Here is a 24,470-nt window from a genome sequence, read left to right as displayed (position 1 = left end):
AACTTTGTTGATAAAAATGGTTACATATTTAGGCTATGTTCAGTTCACCTTATTTTTGCTTATTTCAGATCTAATCAGATCAGATCAGATCAGATCAGATCAGAAAAAATAAGTTCAGATCAGATCAGATCAGAAAAAATAAGTTCAGATCAGATCAGATCAGATCAGATCATGCTTATATTTAAAAACTCATTATTATTAAATATCTTTCACTACATATTAATAAAAATTATAATAATTGAATATTAATAAAGTACTCATTGAGACGAATCAAACAAGACCCCACATGACTATATTTTTCTTATATATTGAGAAAAATCTAAAAGATTATCTCTAATTGTGAATAGTGTCAAGATTCTAAGTGAGAAAGATAAAAAAATACAAAGGGAGTATTATTATTTACTAGTACATTTGTTCAAAAGAATTATTATTGTGTTGTTGTTGTTGTACTTATTAATTATTAATATTGGTAATTATTATTAATCTTGTTGTTACCATTATAAATGTCATTGTTATTATATATTAAGTTATTTTGTTGTTATTAAATAATAGAAAATTAAAAGCCACGTGTTAAGAACATAAGATTGATGCAAAAATAAGAAATATATAAAATATGATATCTCAAATTCATGACAACGAAACTACTAAGTTCGGATTACATTTCAAAATAAGCTAAGTGTGAGATACAAATTATAAATTTAGATTCGGTATACCTCTTCCTACCGAATTCCAAATCTCTCTAGCTATTTGAAGTTGCACGATATTTATTTATTTTTTGCTCAAGTCATAGTTGTTTGTATATCTTATTCTATTTTATATGGAAAAAAAAGAGTTGAGTTTGCCGACTTCTCAAGTGTGAAACTTTTTTTTAAGGGAAAGTGTGAAATACATTGTAAAGTGCTCTTATAAATAATGACTTGAGTTATATAATTATTTTAGTAATAATAATAATTATGATTATAATTATTATTGCGTGTCTTATAATAATGATAATAATAATAATTATATTATAATAAAAGTTTGTAAAAGTTGTAATAGAAATAAAATGATAATAATAGTAATACTATAAAGAAGATCTTATAATGTATTGCATAATAATGATTTACAAAATAATAATATAATAGTAATAATATATATTATATACGATAAGATCTTGTAAATCACATCAGTTCAGATCAGATCAGATCAGATCAGATCAGATCAGAAAAAATAAGTTCAGATCAGATCAGATCAGAAAAAATAAGTTCAGATCAGATCAGATCAGATCAGATAAGTTCAGATCAGAAAATTTCAGGTGAATCAAACATAGCCTTACTCAGATTGACTTCATGCCAGAAGTACGTTGACCAAAGTGGACAGAATAGTGCTATAAGAGCACTCCCAATGGTGATGGGTTTGATCACCAAAATTTCCTACTTACTCATGTTTTGATCATTTCATGATCAAATGTATCACCTCCACCCCACTCATGAACAAAAAAACCATCAAACTTCACTTTATCTCTCCTACTTTTCACTACCCCACCTCAACTTTTTCTCTCCTATTTCTCTTTCCTACTTCAATAAATAATATAATTTACATATTAAAAATAAAAATGAATCATCTTATGATTACTTAAAATTATAATAATTAATTACCAAAATTAATTATCATTATTGGGTTATTAGTAAAATAAAAATTTATTAGAAAATATGATTTTTTTTTTCCTCTTTTTAGGTGAGAAGGAGAAGGTAAAAAATTATAGAGAAAAATGATGTATAAATATTTTTAGAGAGAGAAAGGTGAGGATGTGAAGTGTTTTTTTTTTGTTCTGAAATATATCAATATGGGTATCATTTTATAGAGGGGAAAAAAATATGAATTTTGGTATTTTTTTTTTTTTTTGAAACACGAATTTTCTGGGAAATTCCGTGGAAATTTCCACGAAATTTCCCAAAAAGAACACAGCAGCAGCCACGTGGCAGCTTGCCACTGGCTGGCTGTGTATGACTAGGTTGATTTTGTCTTCCATTCACACGGTTCATTTGCTGGGCAATTTAGATCCTGCACCAGGGTGTAGGATGAGGAACCTACACCTTGGCCAAAACTACGTAGTTTTGATGCTTTTAGGAGGGCCAAAATTTGGCAGGCTTTTGGCAGAATTTTTAGGTGGGCCAGCTCTTTCTCTCTCATCACTCACTCATTCCCTCTTTTTCTCTCTCATTTATTTTTCAAGAACCATTTCAATTACTCTCTCATTTATTTTGTTCTTCATTTATTTCTCCTCTTATTTTCATTCATTTCTATTTTAAATTTCCAAATGTTGATATATTTGATTTTATATTCTGTTTTGCATTTTTAAAACTTTTTTTAATGTACAAATGCATATGGTTTGATGTACAATAATATACGAGTGTACATTTGGGGATTTTCAGTGATCAAAGTATTGACCTATCAGTGTACATTGTGATTTATCCTTATTTACGTTGGTTGCGGAACCTTTTTTTTATTATTAGCTCCACCTACAGTTGCATGTACATGCACGTACATTGCATGTACACTTTGTTGACATTCATGTACATTAAGTGGGTTACAATCATGTTGTTATGTGTTGACCTTTTAATCTAGTACCCATATTGAGTTTTTTTTTGTTTTGTTTGTGTCTATAGAATATGTTATGCATGCATGTTAGTGAAGCTAATGTATATTTAGTCATACACAATGATCATTAACGCAATTTTAATGTACACATAACAAAGTCAGCTCTATAAAATAACTTGAACATTCAGTCATAACAACATTGTACATTCAGGCTTAATAATTGAACAATCTTGCTAGAATAATTGTACATTGAGTCATATCCAGTGAACATTCAATCAAACAATAATGTATCCTTATTTTCAGTGATCAAAGTAATGACCATCAGTGTACATTGTGATTTATCCTTATTTACGTTGGTTGCGGTACCTTTTTTTTTTATTAGCTCCACATACAGTTGCATGTACATGTGCACGTACCTTGCATGTACACTTTGTTGACATTCATGTACATTAACTGGGTTACAATCATGTTGTTATGTATTGACCTTCTGTTTTAATACCCATATTGAGTTTTTTTTTGCGGCACCTGGAGCACTACGAGGTATAGGACTGTAATTGTACATATTGAATTTCATTAGCGAACAAACATCAACACACCAGTGTACAAAGATTGCAAATTACTCACTTGACATCAGCTTTAGGAATTGGGTTACTTTTATTCGATTATGTTTCTTTGTACATTCTTGGCTTCGTGGTTGTTCATTAACAAAATCAAAATGTACAATGACATCTCCCATAAAATCGTCAATAACACACAATGAACAATAATAGACATCCAAAACAAAAAAAACTCAATACGAGTATTAAAACAAAAGGTCAACACATAACAACATGATTGTAACGTTAACCCAGTTAATGTACATGAATGTCAACAAAATGTACATGCTAGGTACGTGCATGTACATGCAACTGTAGGTGGAGCTAATAATAATAAAAGAAGGTACCGCAACCAACGTAAATAAGGATAAATCACAATGTACACTGATGGTCATTACTTTGATCACTGAAAATCCCCAAATGTACACTCGTATAATATTGTACATCAAACCATATGCATTTGTACATCAAAAAAAGTTTTAAAAATGCAAAACATAAAATAAAATCAAATATCAACATTTGGAAATTTATAATACAAATGAATGAAAATAAGGGAGAAATAAATGAAGAACAAAATAAATGAGAGAGAGAGAATTGAAATGGTTCTTGAAAAATAAATGAGAGAGAAAGGGAGGGAATGAGTGAGTGATGAGAGAGAAAGAGCTAGCCCACTTTCATAAATACTACCAAAAGTCTGCCAACTTTTGGCTCCCCTAAAACCATCAAAACTACGTAGTTTTGGACAAGGTGTAGGATGCTCATCCTACACCTTGGTGTATAATCTACGGATTGCATTTGCTGATGGATTTGTTCACATGGTGATGGATGACAAAACATGTCATTTGGTGATAGGTTTTCTATCACCAATGGGATGCATGTTTTTTTTTTGTTCAACCCAAATTTTCTGGTTTTGGTGATGAGTTATGTCACCATTGGGAGTGCTCTAATCGGTTAGGAGTAGGTATTCCGGAGAAAACTCAATTATTTGATTTAAATTGCACATGTTGGACTTCGGCAAGGACATTCCTGGACATCAAGTGAACAAACTACCAACCATTTGAGCAACGAAAACTTAAATAGTTTGATTGAACGCACATATTAGTCGAGGGCTTGATTGCTGCTTCGAATTGGGACACATTGAAATATACCAATCAGAGCTGCAACAATGTTTTCCGAGAATCAAGAACGGGACTTCCGGCCACGGGACTTCCGGCCACTACGGTAAATTGTAAATCAATCTAAAATCACAAAAACGAGGCCAGTCTAGATCGCAGGGGACTTCCGGCCACTACGGTAAATTGTAAATCAATCTAAAATCACAAAAACGAGGCCAGTCTAGATCGCAGGGGATAAGTAGAAATCCACAATGAGTAGGAGAGAAATCGAAGACAATATAGGAAAAAACCATCACAAGTATTCAGAAATATGAGATATGAATCCGAAATATAATGCTAAGGACAAAGATCCGATATACACAGCAGCATGGCTAAAATAAACCATATGTCCTGATATCCATATACAATACTACTAGTGTATGACAATTGAAAAGAAACAAGCTATGCAGGGGAGAAAAAATAAGCCGATACTCAGTATCAAAACAGATCCAACATCTGTACAAATAGCATTCTAAGTAATATAGACTGATCTAGAGTTCATCATCTTCAACGATATGGCTTCCATGGATCAGAACTGTCCCACCTGTTGTTGCGGAAAGCACAGCAACCAATGGAATATACGATGATGAGGAAGACGAGGAAAACGATGTTGATAACAGCCACTTTCTTCCAGTCACCCTTTAGGTTCTGCAGAAACCCAGCTTTGCATGAATTGCAGTCATAGCAGAGGATGGTTGGATCATTGTTCCAGGCTTGACAGTCGGGGTTGGTTTGCTCTCCGGTCTTAGTCCAGTTGGTTGGGCTCACATACTGGAACTGACATAGTTCTGGGGGTTTACAGCAACCAGACTGCATTAACAAAATTAAAGATGTTTAGTATAAAACAAACAAGAGGATCCAGCGAACAGTTAGATCTAAGAAACGCTAATGCAATAATAGAGCAATTCCCCAAGAGGATCTCGAAGATATGCAGCTGAATAATTTGATACTTGACTTCACAAAAAGCAGAAGCGCCTCCTAGTACAAATTTTATGATTGGTTGAACTGAAAAACACAATTTTTTAAAGGGAGAAATGCATTGTTGATGACTAAAGTTAGAACTAAAAGAATAATATACAAAGAGGAGAAAATAAACCAGAGGTCGCGAGAATAAGATCGAGGAGGAAAATGTTTTCTATCCTGTTATTTCACCCTTTAAAAACCAAACAAAAAAAAACGTGAAAATCAACTTCATCCCAAGTCCCAACCAAACACTCTCTAGGAAAGTTCCAAGTGTATGACATGACATTGGTGAAGCGAAAATTAGCCTAGTAAAGGGACCAACTAAACTAGGACCAACTACAAGGTCTCCAAAGTCCAATAAGGGTATGTTCTTTTCGGCATAAAATAGCTGAGCTGAACTGAACATATGTGAGAGTAAAAGTATTGTCCAGAGCTAAACTGAAAATAAACTGCAGAGAATAGACCCTAAGTGTTAGTAGACTTCATTTTTAAGCCATATTATTGGAAATTGAACACTCGAACAGTCGAATGTGATTACATGTTGGAGGGTGGCAAAAGTTTAAGCTCTACTTTGCGAGGAATCTAAATCCAAATTTCTGCTCGACTCAACTTGTTATCAACCCTTAACAATAACCATTCAAACTAGACAAATAAACACAAAATCTAAAAGTCTTCTAAAGAGAAAATTAAGGCTCTTACAATGCATGATTGTAAAAGAAAAGAAAATTTTGATGTGACACATAAACATATCCAAAGGAAATAAATATCCATAAAAGAAAACAAAAAAGTCACGTTCAACCATGGGGGCTTTTAAATTATTATCATAGTTATGCAATAATTGACAGAGTAAAAAGAAAGAAAGAACACTTCTAAACTAATCTACTAATAAAGTAAACCAAAATCCAACATTGCAATATTTTTTTCACCAATTTGTGAATGTTACACAAAAAGAAACAAAAAGGAGAAAGAAAGTTAACTGTATAATGAAAACAGCAAAGTCAGCCTTTTAACCACAACAAAAGGTTCTTAGCTTTTTTTGCAGAATATCAAAAGATCACTTTAGATAAAAAGAGCAAATAATAAACTCATGCAAAAACAAAATCATCACAACGGATAAAACTACACTATCTAGTTAAAAAATTCATTTCATCATACATGTATTACATTTTACTGCTACAAAAGTACAGATTAATTTATCATATCAGACATGATTGCACAATTTAGTTCAAGATCATTATATATGCATAATCACATACTCATCTTTAATCAAATTACTGCTACACAAGCACAAATGGAGACATTCCACTATAAGTTCAGAACCCAGAAATACCCAAGATCTAAGTCAAAAACCCAGAAACTGAAAAAAGGGGATGAAAATTCAAAAAATACCCAATAATCTACTGAACAGAAATAATCACACCCAGAACACAGAAGTTGCATATTACCCAGTTCTTCAAGAAAATCAATCACTAAAAATCTAAAATCAGCCCAGAATATAAAATCAAAAACCCAGAAAACCCACTTACAGAACTAGATCAAAAAAAAATTACCCAGAATTAAGAATCAAATACCCACTAACAAAAACAGATCAAAAACTATAATTTCAAAAAAAAAAACCCAAATTAAAACAACAATAACAACAAAGTCATAGTACCAAAATCTTCATAAGAAATCGTTTTTTATACAAGATCTTAAAAAAAGAAGCTAAATCTTACCTCAATAGGAGATAAGTGTTTGGCAAAGAACGCAGTAGAAGCAGTATTAGTTTCCTGAGAAAGTTTCTGACAAACTTTCCCATCAATCAAACAACTCCTAATTCGATTCCAATTCTTATTACTTTCAACTCTTTTTTGCAACCAATTAGAATAATCACCAAGCCTATACTCTTTATAACCACGCCCACCAACAGCATCACCAGCACCTTTATTTGTGACAACAAAAGCAAAGATAGTGAAGCAAAAAAGAATCAAAATAAGGAGAAACATAACAAGTAGGTAAACCCAAAGTAACCAATTAACGCGACAACAAGCGCCAATTAAGCCAGCAATTGAGACCAACATGAGGAAAACTCCGAGCGCAATTACAGGTCTTTCGAGGTATTTCTCGCAGTCAGTTGTGGCTTTGTGTGCGAGCCATATTCCACCGCCTAAGATGGGGATGGAAAGGAGGAAAGTGATGAAGTTTAGGACGCCGACTAAGCTGTTTGAGCACTTCATTTTAGGAGAGAGAAAGTGGGTTTTTGTGGGTTTTGTGGGTTTTTGGAGAAAGGAAATGGGTGATTTGAGGATTTTTGAGTTGGTGTGAGATTTGTGGGGATTTATAGTGAGGGTGGTGTGGGGGTTTCGAAGAAGGTGTAGAGGTTAAAAATGGAGGAGAGAGAAGGAGAATGAGGAGGGGTAACGGTTAGAGGAAACGCGCTTTCATGTGGAAGTTGAATATGGGATAAAAGAATTGGAATAGAATTGGAATAGGTGGAATTGGCATGAATAGGGATAGAAAATTGACAACCTTTTTTGGGTTCTTTTGATGAGAAGGAAAATTGACAACTTGAGTTTTATCTTTTATGGGATAAGAACAATTTTGGTTTTGTTTCGACAGATCGTTTTTTAAGGTATGGGTGTTAGAGAGTACTCCCTCCGTTTCACAATATAAGGCACACACGATGTTCAAGGTCGAATTTTGATCGTTAATTACTCTTAATTTATGTTGATAGAAAATTTTTAAAAATAATATTATTATAGTATTTTTCAAGACAAATCCAACGGTATAATTTTTATAATTTTTATTTATCGTATTTGAGAGATATTTGTGGTCAAAGCAAATTTTCGTAAAACGTGAATGCCTTATATTTTGAAACAGAGGGAGTATTTATTATATATCTGGGTGTATATTTTGTTTATGGTAATATTGAGAGCTTTTTTTCATTTCCTTATTTGGATTTCTAAATGAAAAAAATAGCATTTGGGATGTAATATGCTCAAGATATGGTGTCGAGTACACCCGGGTGTGTGATAACAGCTTTTTTCGAGTCTAATGATAAGATGAAGGGTCATGTTTGACTAGAATCTCCTGCATATTAATTTGGTATGGGTTTGTGGGCAGACACTTTGAGATTGAGGGGATGGTAAGGGGAAACTCTCTCCCAAATTGTCTCTAGTGAGGATCGGAACCCCCAAACTTGAGATTGGAAGGTTTTTTTCCTTACCACTAAACGAAGCTCAATTTGGTGGGTTTATGCTAATAGTTTTAGGTGTTATGAGTAAGTTTATAGGTGTATATGTATTAATTGTAATTGAATTGGTCTAAAGTTTAAGGTCATATAAAAGTTTTGAAATTAAAATAATCTAAAATAAATTTTAAAACAATTTTTTTGTTGACTCAGAATTGAAAATCTCATTTATAAAAAAAGGGAAAAAATATATATATATCCAATCTGATTTCATAAATTGAATGCTCCAAAATATATTATATTTCGTTTGGATTTGATGGTAAACTTAAACCCCCCAAGCTTACATGCTTTGTTCTTTATTTTTATGAAGGAAGGAAAAACTATGCCAAATCCCTATCGTGTGGCCAACCTAAAATGTTCTTACGGACCAAAAAGGAAAAATCAACATTATAGGGAGGAAAGCAAATAGTAGGAGAATCATAGTACAACCCTCTTATTGCCATCCAATCAGCCGCTTTATTACCTTCACCCCCCAATATAGCAAAACCTAATATCTTGAAACGCCTCACCATCATTACCTACATTAGAAACAATAGAGTCAATACACCAAAGAGAGATAATCTTACTAGACAAAACTTGAATGACTTGCAAGTTATCTCCTTCCCATAACTCTATAAGGATTAATATAAGCCTCAAAGCACAAACACATATTACTAGTCCTTAAACAAAATAATTATAATTTAATTAATGCTGAGGTCTTAATTCCATGATAACATCATGTGAAAAAAATATCAATCCCAAATTATACATCTTTTTTATTAAATTGGTAGGGCGTCGTCCGAGTTCAACAAGTGGTAATACATGGTAATTATAATGAATGCTAATAAAATTGAAAGATATTTTATGATGAAGTAACATTGTCATCTCTCAAAAAAATTAAAAAGGGTAACATTGTCATTAATATTAATATAAAAATGTCCATAATAAATTATATGTTTTGTTAAGAACGCCAAGAAATATAGTGTTACTATATGTACAAAAAAATGTCCATAATAACCTTGAGATTCGACTTGCAAGTGGGGAGGGAATTTTGAGATTCGACTTGCAAAGATTCAGAATTAAATACAAAAGTAAAAAGAGGATCAGCAACCAATTACGTCAACCTTGATTTTTTCTAATACTATTAGTTGGTTATATTGAATTAGGAAATCAAGTCATGTATTGACATTGTTAGGCACGTAAGAAACCTTGTATAATCACCTCATTTCTGTTTCTTTGAGAGGTATTCGGTTATTGTTAATTTGTACAATTTCTAACAAGACATGAAAAGTACACATGGCCTGATTGTCCTTCATACTAAACTAAAGCAAAATCCTTCACTATCTATAACTCTATGAGCACATGGCGTGCATCGGCGCACAGAGAGCATGCATGGCTGCGTAGCTGCTGGACCCATACAAAGTTGAAGCTTTGGAATTTTAGTCGCAGACTCTCGCAATAATAGGTTATGGACATGCAAATTGCAACTTTAATTTCAACTGGTCATTGGACAATTTATTAAACATGCTAATTACTTTTTAGCTCAAACTAATTATGCATATTTTGAATAAAAAAAATTACATCAACCATCTAACTAGAACCCTTTTTCATTAAATACTCCCTCCGTCTCATAATACAGTTCTTGTTTTTTTTTTTACACAGTCTTCAAAACGTAATTTTGACCTTTAATATTTTCAATTCCGTATTAATAAAAAAATATAAAAAGTTGATATTATGAAACTATACATAATTGAGACGAATCTAACAAGATTCCACATGAATATGTTTTTTTATATATACAAATGAGAATATTCGGTCAAAAATTTTAAAGTTTGACCCACCAAAAAATGAAGTTGGTACATTATGAGAAAGAGGGAGTAGTATAATTAGTTACTGATTAATTTTTGAAATAATTTTGAATTGCCGTGGCGATGATAAAAAAAAAAAAAAAAGGGGCAAGAAATTAATGAGAGAAAAATCTAATAAATTTAAATAAGAGAATTCTCAGTAGTTAGGAGTTTAGTGTTTAAGAAAAGTGGGCATATTTGACATCGTTGGTGTGACTTATTTTTTATGTTTATGTGTAATATGGCTACTTGTTTACCTTACTGAAGGGGCAGGTGTGGCTACCAAGTTGTTTTACTTTATTGTTATATCATTGAGCACCTAACCACTTAATGTATAAACTTGACTTTTAGTCAAAACATGCTGAATGGCATCACATTATGTACCTATTAATTCATGAAATGTTCTAACGAAATATCTTTTATTGTCAAACATGTGATAGATAATATATACGCCACCATCAATTTCTAAATATATAAAAGTGATTTAATCTTTTATAAATTAATTAACATAATATTAAATATACAAATTGCTTACGATATCGTACTAATATTTTTACTTTCATGTGAGTAAAATAATAATAGACAAATATAAAAAAAAAAACTTTCATGTGTTATGAGAGAGAAAAAGAGAATATATTATTTGAAATGTTAACATTATTGCAAGTATTAGAGAACTTTCTATAATATAGAAAACCCTAAAAGTATTAAAAATTTGAGGAAGTATATAATTATACAAAAATTATTAAAAGAGACGGTCTAATTTTAACATAAAATTAAATCTAGTCACTAAATGGATTAAATTAGTCACCGAAAGAAATTAACCTAGTCACTATTAGGATAATTCTCTTTTTAATATTAGGCTTATCATTGCCTAATTTTAATTAGACGATCTCTTACAAGATAAATTCATTGTTATAATGTGTATTACTCTCACATTACTTTACCAATATCTATACTCAGATATTGCTAGAAAAATGATGTCATCGAGACAAGTGTTTTCTAATTATGATATATGTAAACTAACTTAAGAGTACGACACAATTAGAAAAATGACTTGTACTAAAATTGTAGAGAGATGTATGGTAATCGTTTTGAAAACACACACCACATAACATGGTCAAAAAAATTATACTATCTTTTAGTTAAATAACATGATCAAAATGGGGGATGTGAGTGCTTTAAAAGTTGACACAATTAGGATATGATGTGTATCATGCTCTCAATCATATATTATTTTCATCATATGTATGTGAATGGCTTAAAACTTGCATGTTGTTTTTCATGTTTATGTTAGCATGCACAGTTATTTACTTTTAACCTTGCGTGATCGATTCTCATATCGTATATGATCTCTATTTTTTAAAATCCAAACCATTCAAACCTACTAAAGAACATGCATGCATGTTTGCTGGTAAAAAGCTTATAATTAAAATCATCTATGGTGCACTCCTGAGTGTAAGATATAACCGTTAGAAAAATCTATCTATATATGTCTCATTTTTAGAAAGCTAGTTAAAATTATACTCCATCCGTCTTAAAATATAATTTCCATTTTCATTATGGGTCTCCCAAAATATAATTCTCGTTTATATTTAGTTCCATATTTTTTCGTAATTTTTCTACAAAAATCGTGTTCCCGTCACTTATTTGCTTCTTGGATTTTCTTTTTACTTTGTTATTCAACCCAAATGTTATATTTAGTGCTCTTTCACCAATTATTCTCTATTCTCTCTCCTAAAATCATCTTTTCCATACAACATTTATTTAAATAAACAAAAAAAAAAAATATTATTCCTATTAGATTCTACTTAACTTATTTGCCGTGAAAAATAAAATCTGGAACTATATTTTGGGACGGAGGGAGTACTATATTTGAGACGGAGGGAGTACTATATTTTGGGACGGATGGAGTACTATATTTGTTCAATAAAATTCTTCCAATATATTGTAAATTTACAAACCAAGAAAAAACAGGAGAGAGAGAGTATGCAAGCAGGTCATCTATTATTTGTTAAATAGGAGAGAGTTTGTACTAGTGGGTACTTTATTATTTTAAAACTCGTTTTGTTCAACTTGTTTTAACTTAATTCAGAAAAAACAAGATAAGAAAAGTTTAGATTAGATAAGATAAATTAAAATACAATAAGTTGAATATGTAAAAACATATTAACTATGTTATACAACACAATGAGGCTTAGCTAAAGTGGTCCTGGAATTTCTCATCTTCTGTTTGCTGATGACAATTTGTTGAGATTTCCTTTAGCAGAGGGGGGTGTGATGTGCAGAGACAAATGTTGATTGAGTTTTTGGCTATGAGGCTTGTTGACAGACATCCGAAGTATTTAGGTGTTCCCACTATCATGGATCGTTCGAAGAAAGTTATTTTCACAGAGATGAAAGATCGAATATGGAAAAAGCTCTAAGGGTGGAAGGAGAAGTTGTTGACTCGAGCAAAGAAGGAAGTGTTGTTGAAAGTTGTGGTTAAGCTATACTCACATATTTGATGAGTGATTATAAGGTGCCAGTGTCGGTTATACATTCTACTCAATCGACGATGCCTCAGTTCTGGTGGGGTAAAAAAGGTTCGAAGAGGAAAATTCACCAAAAAAGTTGGGAGTCTCTTTGCAATCCTAAATGTTTAGACGAGATAGGATTTCGAGATTTGGGAGTCTTCAATGAGGCGCTCTTGGGGCGCCAATCTTGGAAGCTTGTGAGAGTTTCAGAGTCTTTAATTTGTTTGGGTGAGTTTTAAAAGCTAAATACTACCCCCACTTCATCTTTTTTAGATTCCTCTCTTGGTCACGTGAGTAGCTACTCATGGCGGAGTATTTAGGGATCTAAGTCATTGGTGAAAGGGGGTTTGTTATGGAGAGTTGGGAATGGTGAGAGTATTAAGGTGTGGGATGATCCTTGGTTGTGCAAAGAGGGTCGACGTTTTTAATTTGGACGGTGATCCTATCTAGGGTATTGAAAGAGTATACGAGTTGATTGATGTGCCCAATTGTTCTTGGCCCATTGAGACCATTTTGGAGTTGTTTTCAGATGATGATGCTCGTGCAACTCTATCTACCCCTATCAGTGATCGGATACCGAAGGATGCTATCTCATGGGCTTTCTCTAAAAATGGTGAATATTTTCTTTTACAATAGCTTATGTGGTGGGAAAATCTTGCAACTTTGATAACTTCCACAAGACTTGGGTTCAATTATAAAATTTGAAATGTCTGTCCTAAAGTTAGGCATTTTTTGTGGAAAATTTGTTCGGGAACTTTGCTTGTTCGTTCCTTATTGAGATATCGCCATTTGCTTGATGATGATAAGTACCCTGTGTGCAAAATCGAGGCTAAGTCGGTGTTCCACAATTCCACCTATTGTTCGAGTGCCCATTGGTGAAGGAGCTGCGGCCTTGGCGATGCGTGGTCAAATGAGGTCGAGGGATGGTGTGACCTTGCTGCTGGAGCTTTTTAAGGCGTGGGAGCACATCGGGGTAGAGAGAATTGCTGGTTTGACTTACCTCGCATGGTCTATATGGTACAAATGCAACCAACTGGTCTTTAAGGACCAAGTTATTGCCAACAGTGAGTTTATGGTGCGCTCGGGGAACATGAAGGCTGACTATGTTAAATACACATCTTGCATCCACGGGATTTCTATAGGAGGAGGTAGGTCGAGTCCAAATTAGTGGGTGGCTCATCCATATATATGAGTTTGTAAAGGTTAACGCTCATGCGACGATTGGAGAACGATGGGTGAGGATGGGAGTGGTGGCTCGGGACAGTAATTCTATTCCTAAATTGGAAAAATTCTTCAATGACAGAACAAAAAATGAAAGATTTAGCTAATGAAACAAGGATAATCAAAAATCAAATAGAAAAAATTCAAAAGACAATATCAAAATAAATATTAGTCCTAACCAAACACATTATGGTACTATGAAATTCAAATCGCCCAAAAGTATTGGTCAAATATTCGATCAAGTACTGGAAACTCAATGGAATTCATGATTGTTTCAATTGTATTTTTTTTCCTTTTTTCTTTTTATTGTCAGAATATTCGGGGATTAAGACCATCCCAATGCTCCTTTTCGCCAGGCATAAACTAAACCAACAATTAGGATAAGCACGAAAATTAAAGTTTCTATAAATACGGATAGGGGTGAGCAGAAATTTCGGGTACCCAGACCCAGAACCGGACCCGGTATGGACCCGCCAGATCCGGACCCGGTCCCGGTCCAACTGGGTCCGGATCTGGGTCCAAAAAATTGGACCCAGTTGCATCTGGTTCCAATTCTAGGTAGAATTATTTCAGACCCAGTACCTGGTGGGTACCTAGTTTGGCCGGTTCCAGCTCTGGGTACCCGGTTAGAGCGGGTCTAGGTCTGGATACCCGATACTTAGAATTGGTTTTTTTTCATATACTCATATAGAAATTGTAATAGGATAATAGTTGTTAAGTAAAAAGTTAGTACTTAGTAGGCCTTTAAACCCATTTAATTGTTTTTGAAAATTTTATAGTTCAATTGGCCCATCTTATTATGTTGTTAAACTTACAACTGGGTACCCAGTTCTGGACCTGGTACCCACCGGGTTCGGGTTTGGGTCCAAAAGTTTAGGACCCGATTTGACCAATTCCAATTCCAATTCCAGATTTTGAATACCCACTGGGTCCGGGTCTATAAAATTCTACTGGGTACCCAGTTGTGCTCACCCCTAAATACGGATACACCTAATATATCAAAACTCATTCCCCATGGATAAAGAAAAACCGTGTGTGCTTTGGTCGGCGACTCGAAGGGTTCGTGCTTGGTGGTCGCTCGAGATTGCTGAAGGTAATGCCCTCTATATTGCGGTGAAGTTAGCATGAGCTCACAATTTAAGCCATGTCATCTTTGAGATGGATTGTTCTACCTTGGTTTCTTGTCTTTCGAAAGGAGCTTTATTCTTGTCCGATCTTGATTCTATTATAGAGGATGCTCAGTTCTGTAATAGAAGCTTTGTAGTTGTAGCTTGGTCTCATGTTAGACAGAAGGTAATGGGTGGCTCACCACGTTGCTAGATTTGTTCAGCTTGGAGTTGAGCAACGTTGGGAGGGTCATGTCTCCCAAGAGGTTATTTTTTACATCATCCGTTTTTTAATAGATGCTACATAGAGAAAGTGGGGAGTTTTAAAAAAAGGCGGAGAGAAAAAGTGGGGACCATATTTTTTTGAATAAAAAACATTTGTTAAGAAAAAAGTATGGGAATTTTAAAAGAGAAAGTAGGGGACCAACAATTTATTATTAGTATTTTAAAAAATTTATGGTGAAAAATTATCTATTTATAACATGTAGCATTTATTATGACATTTACATTTAAGGCAAATATAGCATTTATAAAAAAAACAGAGGAAATTAAATATGTATTAATAGATTATCCCTCCCTTAATCTAATGCTTTATGCTACAACATGTTTCTCTTAAAAAAAAAGTAAAAAGTTATTTAAAAAATTTAATATTATTAAAATACTTGTTCAAGAGACTATAATTTTTTTTACATACTAAAAAAACTTTTAAAGATTTTATTTAAATCTAAACATTACTTCCTCTCAATTGTTTTTATATTTCTCACTTAGAATTTTGACATATTTACAATCAGAGAGAATCTTGTAGATTTTTTTTCTCAATGTATAAGAAAAAATATAGTCATGTGAGAACTTGTTTAATTCCTCACTGAGTACTTTATTAGTATTCATTTATTATAATTTTTACTAATATATTATAAAAGATATTTAATGTAAAATAAGTGTATTGACAAACGTGTAAAGTCAAAGAAGAATTTATAAAAAAAAAATACAAAAAGAGTACTAAAATTTCAAGTAAAAACATTAGAAGGAAGAGACTAGAGAGTAATGCATGGAAAAGTCGTTCATTTGTCTACAGAAAGGGAGGATGAAAAACAACCTACGGTTTTACGCGCAACAATACCGCGTGTATCCAGTTCAAGATTGACGAAGACGAACAAGTCAACTCAGGGATAGGGTTGTAACTTGTAAGTACTCCTACTTGTAACGGTCAAATATGCATGTTTTGCAATTGTTTTTTTCTTTTCCTTTTTCTTAATTTGAGGAGACATTTGATGTTTTGCAATTAGTTAGGCTTAGGCACTCGCCACACTCTTCACTTTAGCGCTGATAAGCGCATATCCGGTATTTGTAAATATCGGGGCAAAGTTATGAATAAATACAACTTTTCCTTTTTTTTTGTTTTTTTTATTTATTTTTTTTGGTTTTTTACTTACATATATTTATGATCTGATTCACATTATAGTTGATCTAATTCACGTTGTAGTTGATCTGATTCATATAATAGTTGATCTGATTTCTCTCCTATATGATCAGAGTTGTCTAAATTGCCATTAAGTCAACTTTTTTTGTCTTTTTCTGGCAAAATTATTAACATACCCCGGTATGGACACTGTTGGCCCATATCGGGTATGCGCCAGTACTTTCTCCTCTTCACTTGGCTCGTCGACAAAACTGGTCCTTTGTTATTGTAGGTTCTGATTGTCGAGAATCGAGATGCTATCTTATCCTTAAAGCAAGATCTAAACCATAATGATGCATACTCGAATGTATTGAATATATGCAGGGAAGCAAAACAAGAACTCCGATATGTGAGGTTCGAGTTCGTGAGGTGTGAAGATAACCGACTTGCGGATGTGCTAGCGATCGAAGAATAGTAGATCCCTTGAGCTTGATTGTAATATTCTAAAGATTCCATTGGACTCCCCCAAATTTATGTAATGATATCATTATGGCAGATTGTAATGGGATTTTTAGGCCTGAATTTCGTTAACTTTCAATGATATGCATGCCTTTTTTACAAAAAAAAGGTACGGGATAATTTGTCTCATACTGGCGATTCTGTAATTTTTATGAAAAACAAATAATATAAAAACATTATATTTTGTATATATTTTATTTAGTGTTGGTTACTTGACGTCGGTGAGGTGTGAGGTAAGGAGAGAGAAAGGTCATGTGAGGTGGGGTGAGGAAAGAGAAAGGAGGTGGTAGTGGTGGTGGAAAAGGAGATGGGTTGTTATTAGTGATTTAATTAGTGGTTAAGTATACATATGTTAGTTTCATTAGATATGTTTACATTTATATAGTTTGTAGTTTCATCATGGCATATATAATTTCCTTTTGATTTTCACTTTGTAGTCAATTTTATTTTTCCCGTGCCTAAATAGATATATGTCATGAATTTAGAATTTACGTGGCATAATACGTGGCACAAGTGATAATTTGTTTTATTGTCGGATCCAAAGATCCAGGAGAAGTTTGAAGAAAAAACAGTTGACGGCAAAAAGGTTATTATTGTTGCATGTGAAGACCAAATTTGTGAAATGGAAGAAAAGAAAGATGTCCAGATTGAGGATCTGGTGACAAAGGAGAAGGCAAGGAGAATCAAAAGAGTGAATAGAAGGTGCAAAGCGGTAAGGCGATTGACAAACATATTGGATGCAAAAAGAAAGAGTCAACGTTGGCCACCCGAGTCGAAAACTTACTGCCTAATTCACCACAACTTCAAGTTTCAGGAGAAAAATAAAGAAGCAGACTCAAGTTTTGTGCTCTGCTGGCATGAAAAGAAAGTGTGATCCGATCTTCCTCATCTGAACCCTCTTTCCACATGAGGGAAAAAGTGGCTAGATTTAATGTTATATGTTCTTATTGTCATGGTTCGTTTATGTTGTCAAAGTAAGTTATTGTGTGAAGAGCTGTCGTACAAATAGCAAATGAGAGGCTCTCTAGTTGCTTTCTTCTTTGTTTTCCCGTTGCCAAAAAAAAGAAATCTTGTTAGTCTCATCTTGACGTATAGTTTTATAACATCAACTATTTGAAGTTTAAACTAATACTGATTGAAGATATTATCGATGAATGATTTGTATTGAAGATTGTATAAACTCATCAAAACAAACTACAACAAATAGTTTTTGATAACATTTCATTCAAAGGTATTTCAACCACATTATAACTTTTACTTTGATATAGTAATTCTATCTACAATGAATGCACACGTCCCACTCAAAGATCAAATTATTGCCTGGCTAAAATATTTTCGAAAGGAAAATGGAATGAATGGTACAAGGTTACCAATGTTTATAGGTATTTTATAGTATTTGGTGTACGCGGAACGCGCACATCTTTCAACAACAACTGGCTGATTTAGACGTTATTTGGTGAGCAATTTATATGGGCATAGACCAACATGTCATCTTCAGCAATCAGGAAATGGGAAGTCGACTTTCCCTGCAGCAAATGCCCACTTCCCCCCTAGCTTCCTTGTTGCCAATCTTGGTAAAATCAAACATGGCACTCATGATGTGTGAATTCTCATTGATGGTTCATGGGAAGCGAATACACAAATTGGGAGCATAGCTTGGGATGCCACAATTACCCACACCAAGGAACGATAAGGAGAAGGAATATGTGTTCACGCCCCCTCCACCCTAATGACTGAAGCCCAAGCATGTCTCCACGCTCTTATATGGTCCATTCAACAAGGGTATGAGAATATCTCGATCCACATTGATTCAACGGTTCTTGTTCGTTGTCTACGGTCACCCACTGTACAACATGTGTCAATTCAGTGGACATTAGCAGATATTAGGGTCTTGGTTTCAACCTCCAATTGGTGTTGTATTACCAAAGTGGCTCGGAAATAAGTGTGACACACTCATGATCTCGCTCACGCTATTCATATCTCTCGTATTCCTTTTCCGTTGGTTTATTTGATGTCAAAACAAAAGATATAGTAATTCTTGTTTTCTTTTCTTGTTCCGACGAGAACTTCACATGGTAATATAAAAGGATAGTACACCATCTAAAATCACCAAGATCCACTTACGAAAGTTAATTATAGCTTTATTATTTAGAATTAAGAAATTAGATGAATCACATGTAGTTAAGAGTTATATTAAAATCGCGATTTATCGGCAAATGGCGAAAGTGCGAGGACTGCACATGTAGTTAGAGTTAGGAACACGTTGGTGTTTATGTGAGAAATAAGAAACAAAACTACGTTTGTTTCACCAACCTTTGACAAAGAAGCCAGTGATATCATGATAGGTTTACTTTTAGGAAGTTAATTGTTCAACAATGACTTTCACAACTCACAATTGTACTGCCAAAACTAGCAGGACTATCAAAAAAACAGGGAAATTCTGTTCATACGAAACGAGAAGCTGACACGAAAAAACACCACAAACGAACCTTCGGATGTACGTGCTAATGGCACGAGTGTCAACCTGTTCCTCTGAAACAATAGTGAGCAATCTACTTTCGTCTTTTAGGTAAAAATTCAGTTGAATTCAATTTAGTTTATCTTACTTTAGTTTTTTTTTTTGGAAGGAAATATCTTACTTTTTTTAATTAGATTTCTTACGATATTAGCTCAGTTCAGTTCAATTTACTTAATCCCAATAAACATAACCTAATAAGACAATGAAGAAAAAAGTAATAATAATATTTAATTTAGGTGGTACTAGTAGAAAAGATATTATCGATAATGGAAGGTATAACTTATAAGACATGAAAAGAGGAAAACTATTATCCTCCTTTTCGAACGAAAGAAATGAAAACTAATTTTTGAAAGAAACATATGGTTAGATGAATTTACTAAAATTGTGCATGACAATGATCTTGTTCAGTAATTAGTAGAATAACGTTAGCTACTAATTAGTAAGTTTAACTAACTGATTGATTAGCGTATTTGGCTAGCAGGTTGTATTAATTATTTGCATAAAAGTATTTAGTAAGTAACTGATAACTTTTTAACTTAATTGTCATTTCACCTCAAAATTTCCAATCATCTCTTAACAAAAAGCTGCTCCAACTAACCTTTTCAAAATTAGAGTTTTGGGTTCATTGTTCTACCAATCGTTTATATGCGAAACATCGATATTAGTGAATTTGATTATTCAATCCTTTACAATGAGTCAAAATCTATAATTCATATTGCCATTTCCCTGTTTTACAAATAAGGCTTATATATTACCTTAAAAGTAAATAAGTGGTTGACATCAAAAAATTTGCACTTTCCATAAATTGATATGGGAATTCTAAAAGGGAAGGGTAGGTGAATAAACACACATTTTGTGGAAATTTCAATTTTCCAACGAATTCTCATTACCCCATTTTCCCACCTCGTGTCAACCAAACAAGTGAGCAACTATCCAAATCAAAAAATTATAGGAATTTCTATTACCTATATAATTTCCTATATGAATAACAACTAAATCAAAATGGTGAAAGTGATATGTAATGTGAACATTGTTAATAGATGATGTCATACTGCGAAAAGAAAAAACAGAGGTATAAAACATATTTAGTTGATATAGTTCTGATGTGTCAGATTTATATATAGTTTTAGGTGCATTTAGGTTGCATTTTAGAGCATTTAGACTCATTATTAGGTTCATTAGTGCATCATATTTTTAAGTTATGTTATTCTATTTCTTTTCGGTATGTTTTCTTGTTTTTTTTTTTATGAATTTAAGATATTGAGAACGTATTTGGAGTATGATTAGTTAAGCTTGGGGATTAGAGCACTTAGAATGAAGGTGCATTGCATAATGATCGTTTTGATATGACATTACGAGTTTGAGCGAAAACAAAGCGGAAAATCATTGGAAGAAATGCGAAAAAGGAGACACGTCTACTCTTCTGACCATAACTTTTGATGTGTATATGAGAATTGAATAATTCTAGCGGATTGGAATCTAGATTTGAAAATCTTTCCAACAATGGATGGAACTCTCCAAGGAGACTTCTAGTCAAGGAGTTATGCCTTTCGAAAGTACGGGTTGTTTCTCCTAGAATCTGCTACTGTACGCGCAGATCACTAATTCCGCCCATTTAATGAATCATTCAACTTTCCTTATCTAGTAACTTACTCTCCTAGTCTTATTAAGTTATGAGAAAGTATTGGGTCAGACCGTCTGACCATAAGTTATGGTCAGACGAGCCCAACCCAATGCGTCCTTCACGCTCTTTGGTTCTCTCACACTGAAATTTCATTAAAAGAAACAAATTCAAAGTATAGAATTCGCAAAATTACCAGGAGAGAGAAAAGAAGCAAAGCTTCGATTAGATATAACACCACCAATTGCCATTGTTATGGCAGCAATTTCAATTTGCAAAATGAAAATCATCTCAAACTTTAGATTCATCAGATTCATCTTTAAATTGCGTGCAGAAGTAGAAATTAGTTCTGCAATTTCCTTCCTTTTTTCAACTTGGTCACAATCCCTCAGATTCATCAGGGATTCTTTAATTAATATCCTTTATTTCGACTAGAAAGTACAGAATTGTGGACTAAAAATCACAAATACTACTACGAAGAATCCGACATCATCAACAAACGAAAGTACTCCTGATGAATCTGGACTAGAAAGTACCAATCTCTCTTCTTCCACTTTCCAAAAATTGTGGATGATGCCATCGCTACCAACATTGCTAACCTCGTGAAGGAGGAGAGAGAGGAAAGTGGAAGTGGGGAAGAGGTGAAATAGTGGAGAAAGCAGAGGTTAGTGTTTTGTTTCTTTTCAGTTGGACTTTATTTTCTTTCAGTTGGACTTTGTTTTCTTTCAGTTGGACTTTGTTTTCTTTCAGTTGGACTTTGTTTTCTTTCAGTTGGACTAACTGAAACAAAATGAAGATTACCTGAAAAAAAATGAAGACTACCTGAAAAAGAATAAAGACTAACTGAAACCCAAGTAAGTCTAACTGAAGCACAAAAACCAACTGAAAACAAAGAAGACTAACTGAAAAAAAAGACTAACTGAAACAAAATGAAGACTACCTGAAAAAAAATGAAGACTACCTGAAAAAGAATAAAGACCAACTGAAACCCAAGTAAGTCTAACTGAAGCACAAAAACCAACTGAAAAACAAAGAAGACTAACTGAAAACAAAATGAAGACTACCTGAAAAAAAATGAAGACTATCTGAAAGAAAATTAAGACTAACTGAAAAAAAATTGGAACCACCTGAAAGTCGTCCGACCAAGATTATGGTCGGACGAGTCCGACACAATACGTTGTCTTAAGTTATTTATTATTTTAGATTAGGAATAAACTCTCTTCTCTTTCCACTCTTTCACACGTTATTCTTAGTTGATAGTTTAGTTTTCTTCTTCATTTTTCTTTCTAGCTTTCTAGTAAACCTTAGTTATTATTCTTCATCATTCATTCATTCATCAATTTGATTAATTTCTTTAATTGATTTTTTTAAATTATGTTTTCCTTCCTAGATGTAGTTTTTATTCTTTGTTTCATGATTGAGTAGTTTTATTTTCTGGTGTTTGGGAATCCATGTTTATATGACATGAATCTTGATTGATGTTATTGATGGTTTGATTAGTCATTGATATCTCTATTTGATTAGTATTTTTATTATTAATTTGCAACCTGGTCAATTGTTTTAATAAATATTGCTAATAAGAGTTAGAATTGAGAGAACGACTTTTAGATGCTTACCTAAAATTAGCAAATATGATTATGTTAGCGATCGTACTGCATATGTTATTTTGAGAGCGTTAACACCCGACCGTAGGATTATCCCGTGCTTTAGATATCTGATTAATTGAACTATCGATGACTTTTTTGATAGATTTTGATTATGAACATGGTGAACCATTGTCCTAGATCTTTTTAGTTTGATTTTTATATTTTATTAGTTTAAAACCTTAATTATAATGTTTCTGATCTTGTTCAGTTTTTTCATACCTTAGAATTTAGATTAAAACAAACATCTCTATGTGGATTCGATCTACTTACCCTACTACATTATTAGAAGGTTTTGCGGGAATTTTTTTTTTTTTTACAGGTGAACGACAACCTATCAAATCCTCACAACACTTTTGCTACTCACACATAAACAAAAACAAAACTATCTTCTCATAGTCATACAGCTCTTTTTTTTTTTTGTTAATGAAAACGTGTATTCAACTCCTTAAGAAGTAAGAAATTGAAAAACAAACAATAAAACGAATGGAGTACTAAGGATTATTGGGTACTCTGATGGCTTTTCAAATAAACTTCCCCACAATATATCACTCTCTTACTCTCTTTAGTCGACTAATCGTGATCATATTTAATAGTTATAGTTGCTCATCTATAGTCTCAAGTGCACATCTTTAACTGAACATCCAACATACAAAGCGTAATTTTAGTTTGACCATGAAAAAAAAGTGTAACAAGTATAAAACAAAGCTTCTTTTTTTTGGAAGAAAAAGCTACGAAAATGAGGAGGAAGAAGAGAAAGGTGGGAGAAAAAGATTTGCAGGGGCCTGTGTAGGGGGGGGGGGGGGGGGGGGGGGGGGGCCTGGGCAGCGAAAGGGGTGGAGATGCCCAGATTCATTCGACGAGCAGAGAGATAAGGTTTTGATTCCAGACAGTGGTGGTGCGAGGGTTTAGACAGCGGTGGTGCGAGAGAAGATATGGAGAGATGTGGTGGTGGTGGTGCGAAGGTTTTGTTCATTTAAGACTGAAACGATTTGCAAACAAAGATTTTCTACTGATTTGTGTGTTCATTTTAGGACTGAAAATCTACAGCTACGGAAGGACATATGAGCAAGAAAACATCTAAAAGTTCAGCAAAAATAATGCACTACTTATGGGAGATTATATGACTGCAGTGGTGGGGGCTAGGGCTGGGGGGGGGTGACAGCAGAGTGGTGGCTGGTGGCTGTGGTGGTAGAAAAGAGGAAGAAGTAGAGGAAGAAAGACAAAAAATAATATTGCATAAATACGAAGTGTCTAGTAAATACAGGCGGTGGCAAATAGCGTAACATAAAAATAAATGACCACATAAAAATTGAGGTTAGATTAGTGGTGACTTTTCCCATCTTTCCTAACAAAATTTCAGATTCAGTTCGTACTCCAAGCATTTGCTTAAGATTTAAGGGAGAGGGAGATTGGGGGTGTATAGCTTGTGATGGGCCTATGGATGGGGCCCTATGTGAGGACAGACACAATGATTTCTTCTCATCTATAAATAAAGAAAAGAATAAATGGGCCATATATGTCATCTTACTCCGAAAGTAGAAAATCTGTGGTGCGGGGGTTTGGATGCTGCCTATGAGCC

The 24,470-nt window shown here is 33.5% G+C and overlaps 1 protein-coding gene across 1 annotated transcript; it reads right to left on the bottom strand.

Moving 5' to 3' along the window:
* Positions 1–4,590: 4,590 nt before the first annotated feature.
* LOC104901777 (tetraspanin-8) lies at positions 4,591–7,742 on the bottom strand. Its single transcript, XM_010689390.4, has 2 exons — positions 7,009–7,742; positions 4,591–5,140 (listed from the first exon to the last, which is right to left on the bottom strand). Exons 1-2 carry the CDS (start codon positions 7,507–7,509, stop codon positions 4,838–4,840), a joined length of 804 nt encoding a protein of 267 aa, XP_010687692.2. The 5' UTR covers positions 7,510–7,742; the 3' UTR covers positions 4,591–4,837.
* Positions 7,743–24,470: the final 16,728 nt, after the last annotated feature.

This window comes from Beta vulgaris, chromosome 8, assembly GCF_026745355.1.
Source record: "Beta vulgaris subsp. vulgaris cultivar EL10 chromosome 8, EL10.2, whole genome shotgun sequence".
Classification (NCBI taxonomy): domain Eukaryota; kingdom Viridiplantae; phylum Streptophyta; class Magnoliopsida; order Caryophyllales; family Amaranthaceae; genus Beta; species Beta vulgaris.
This window is presented reverse-complemented; position numbering and strand designations above follow the sequence as displayed.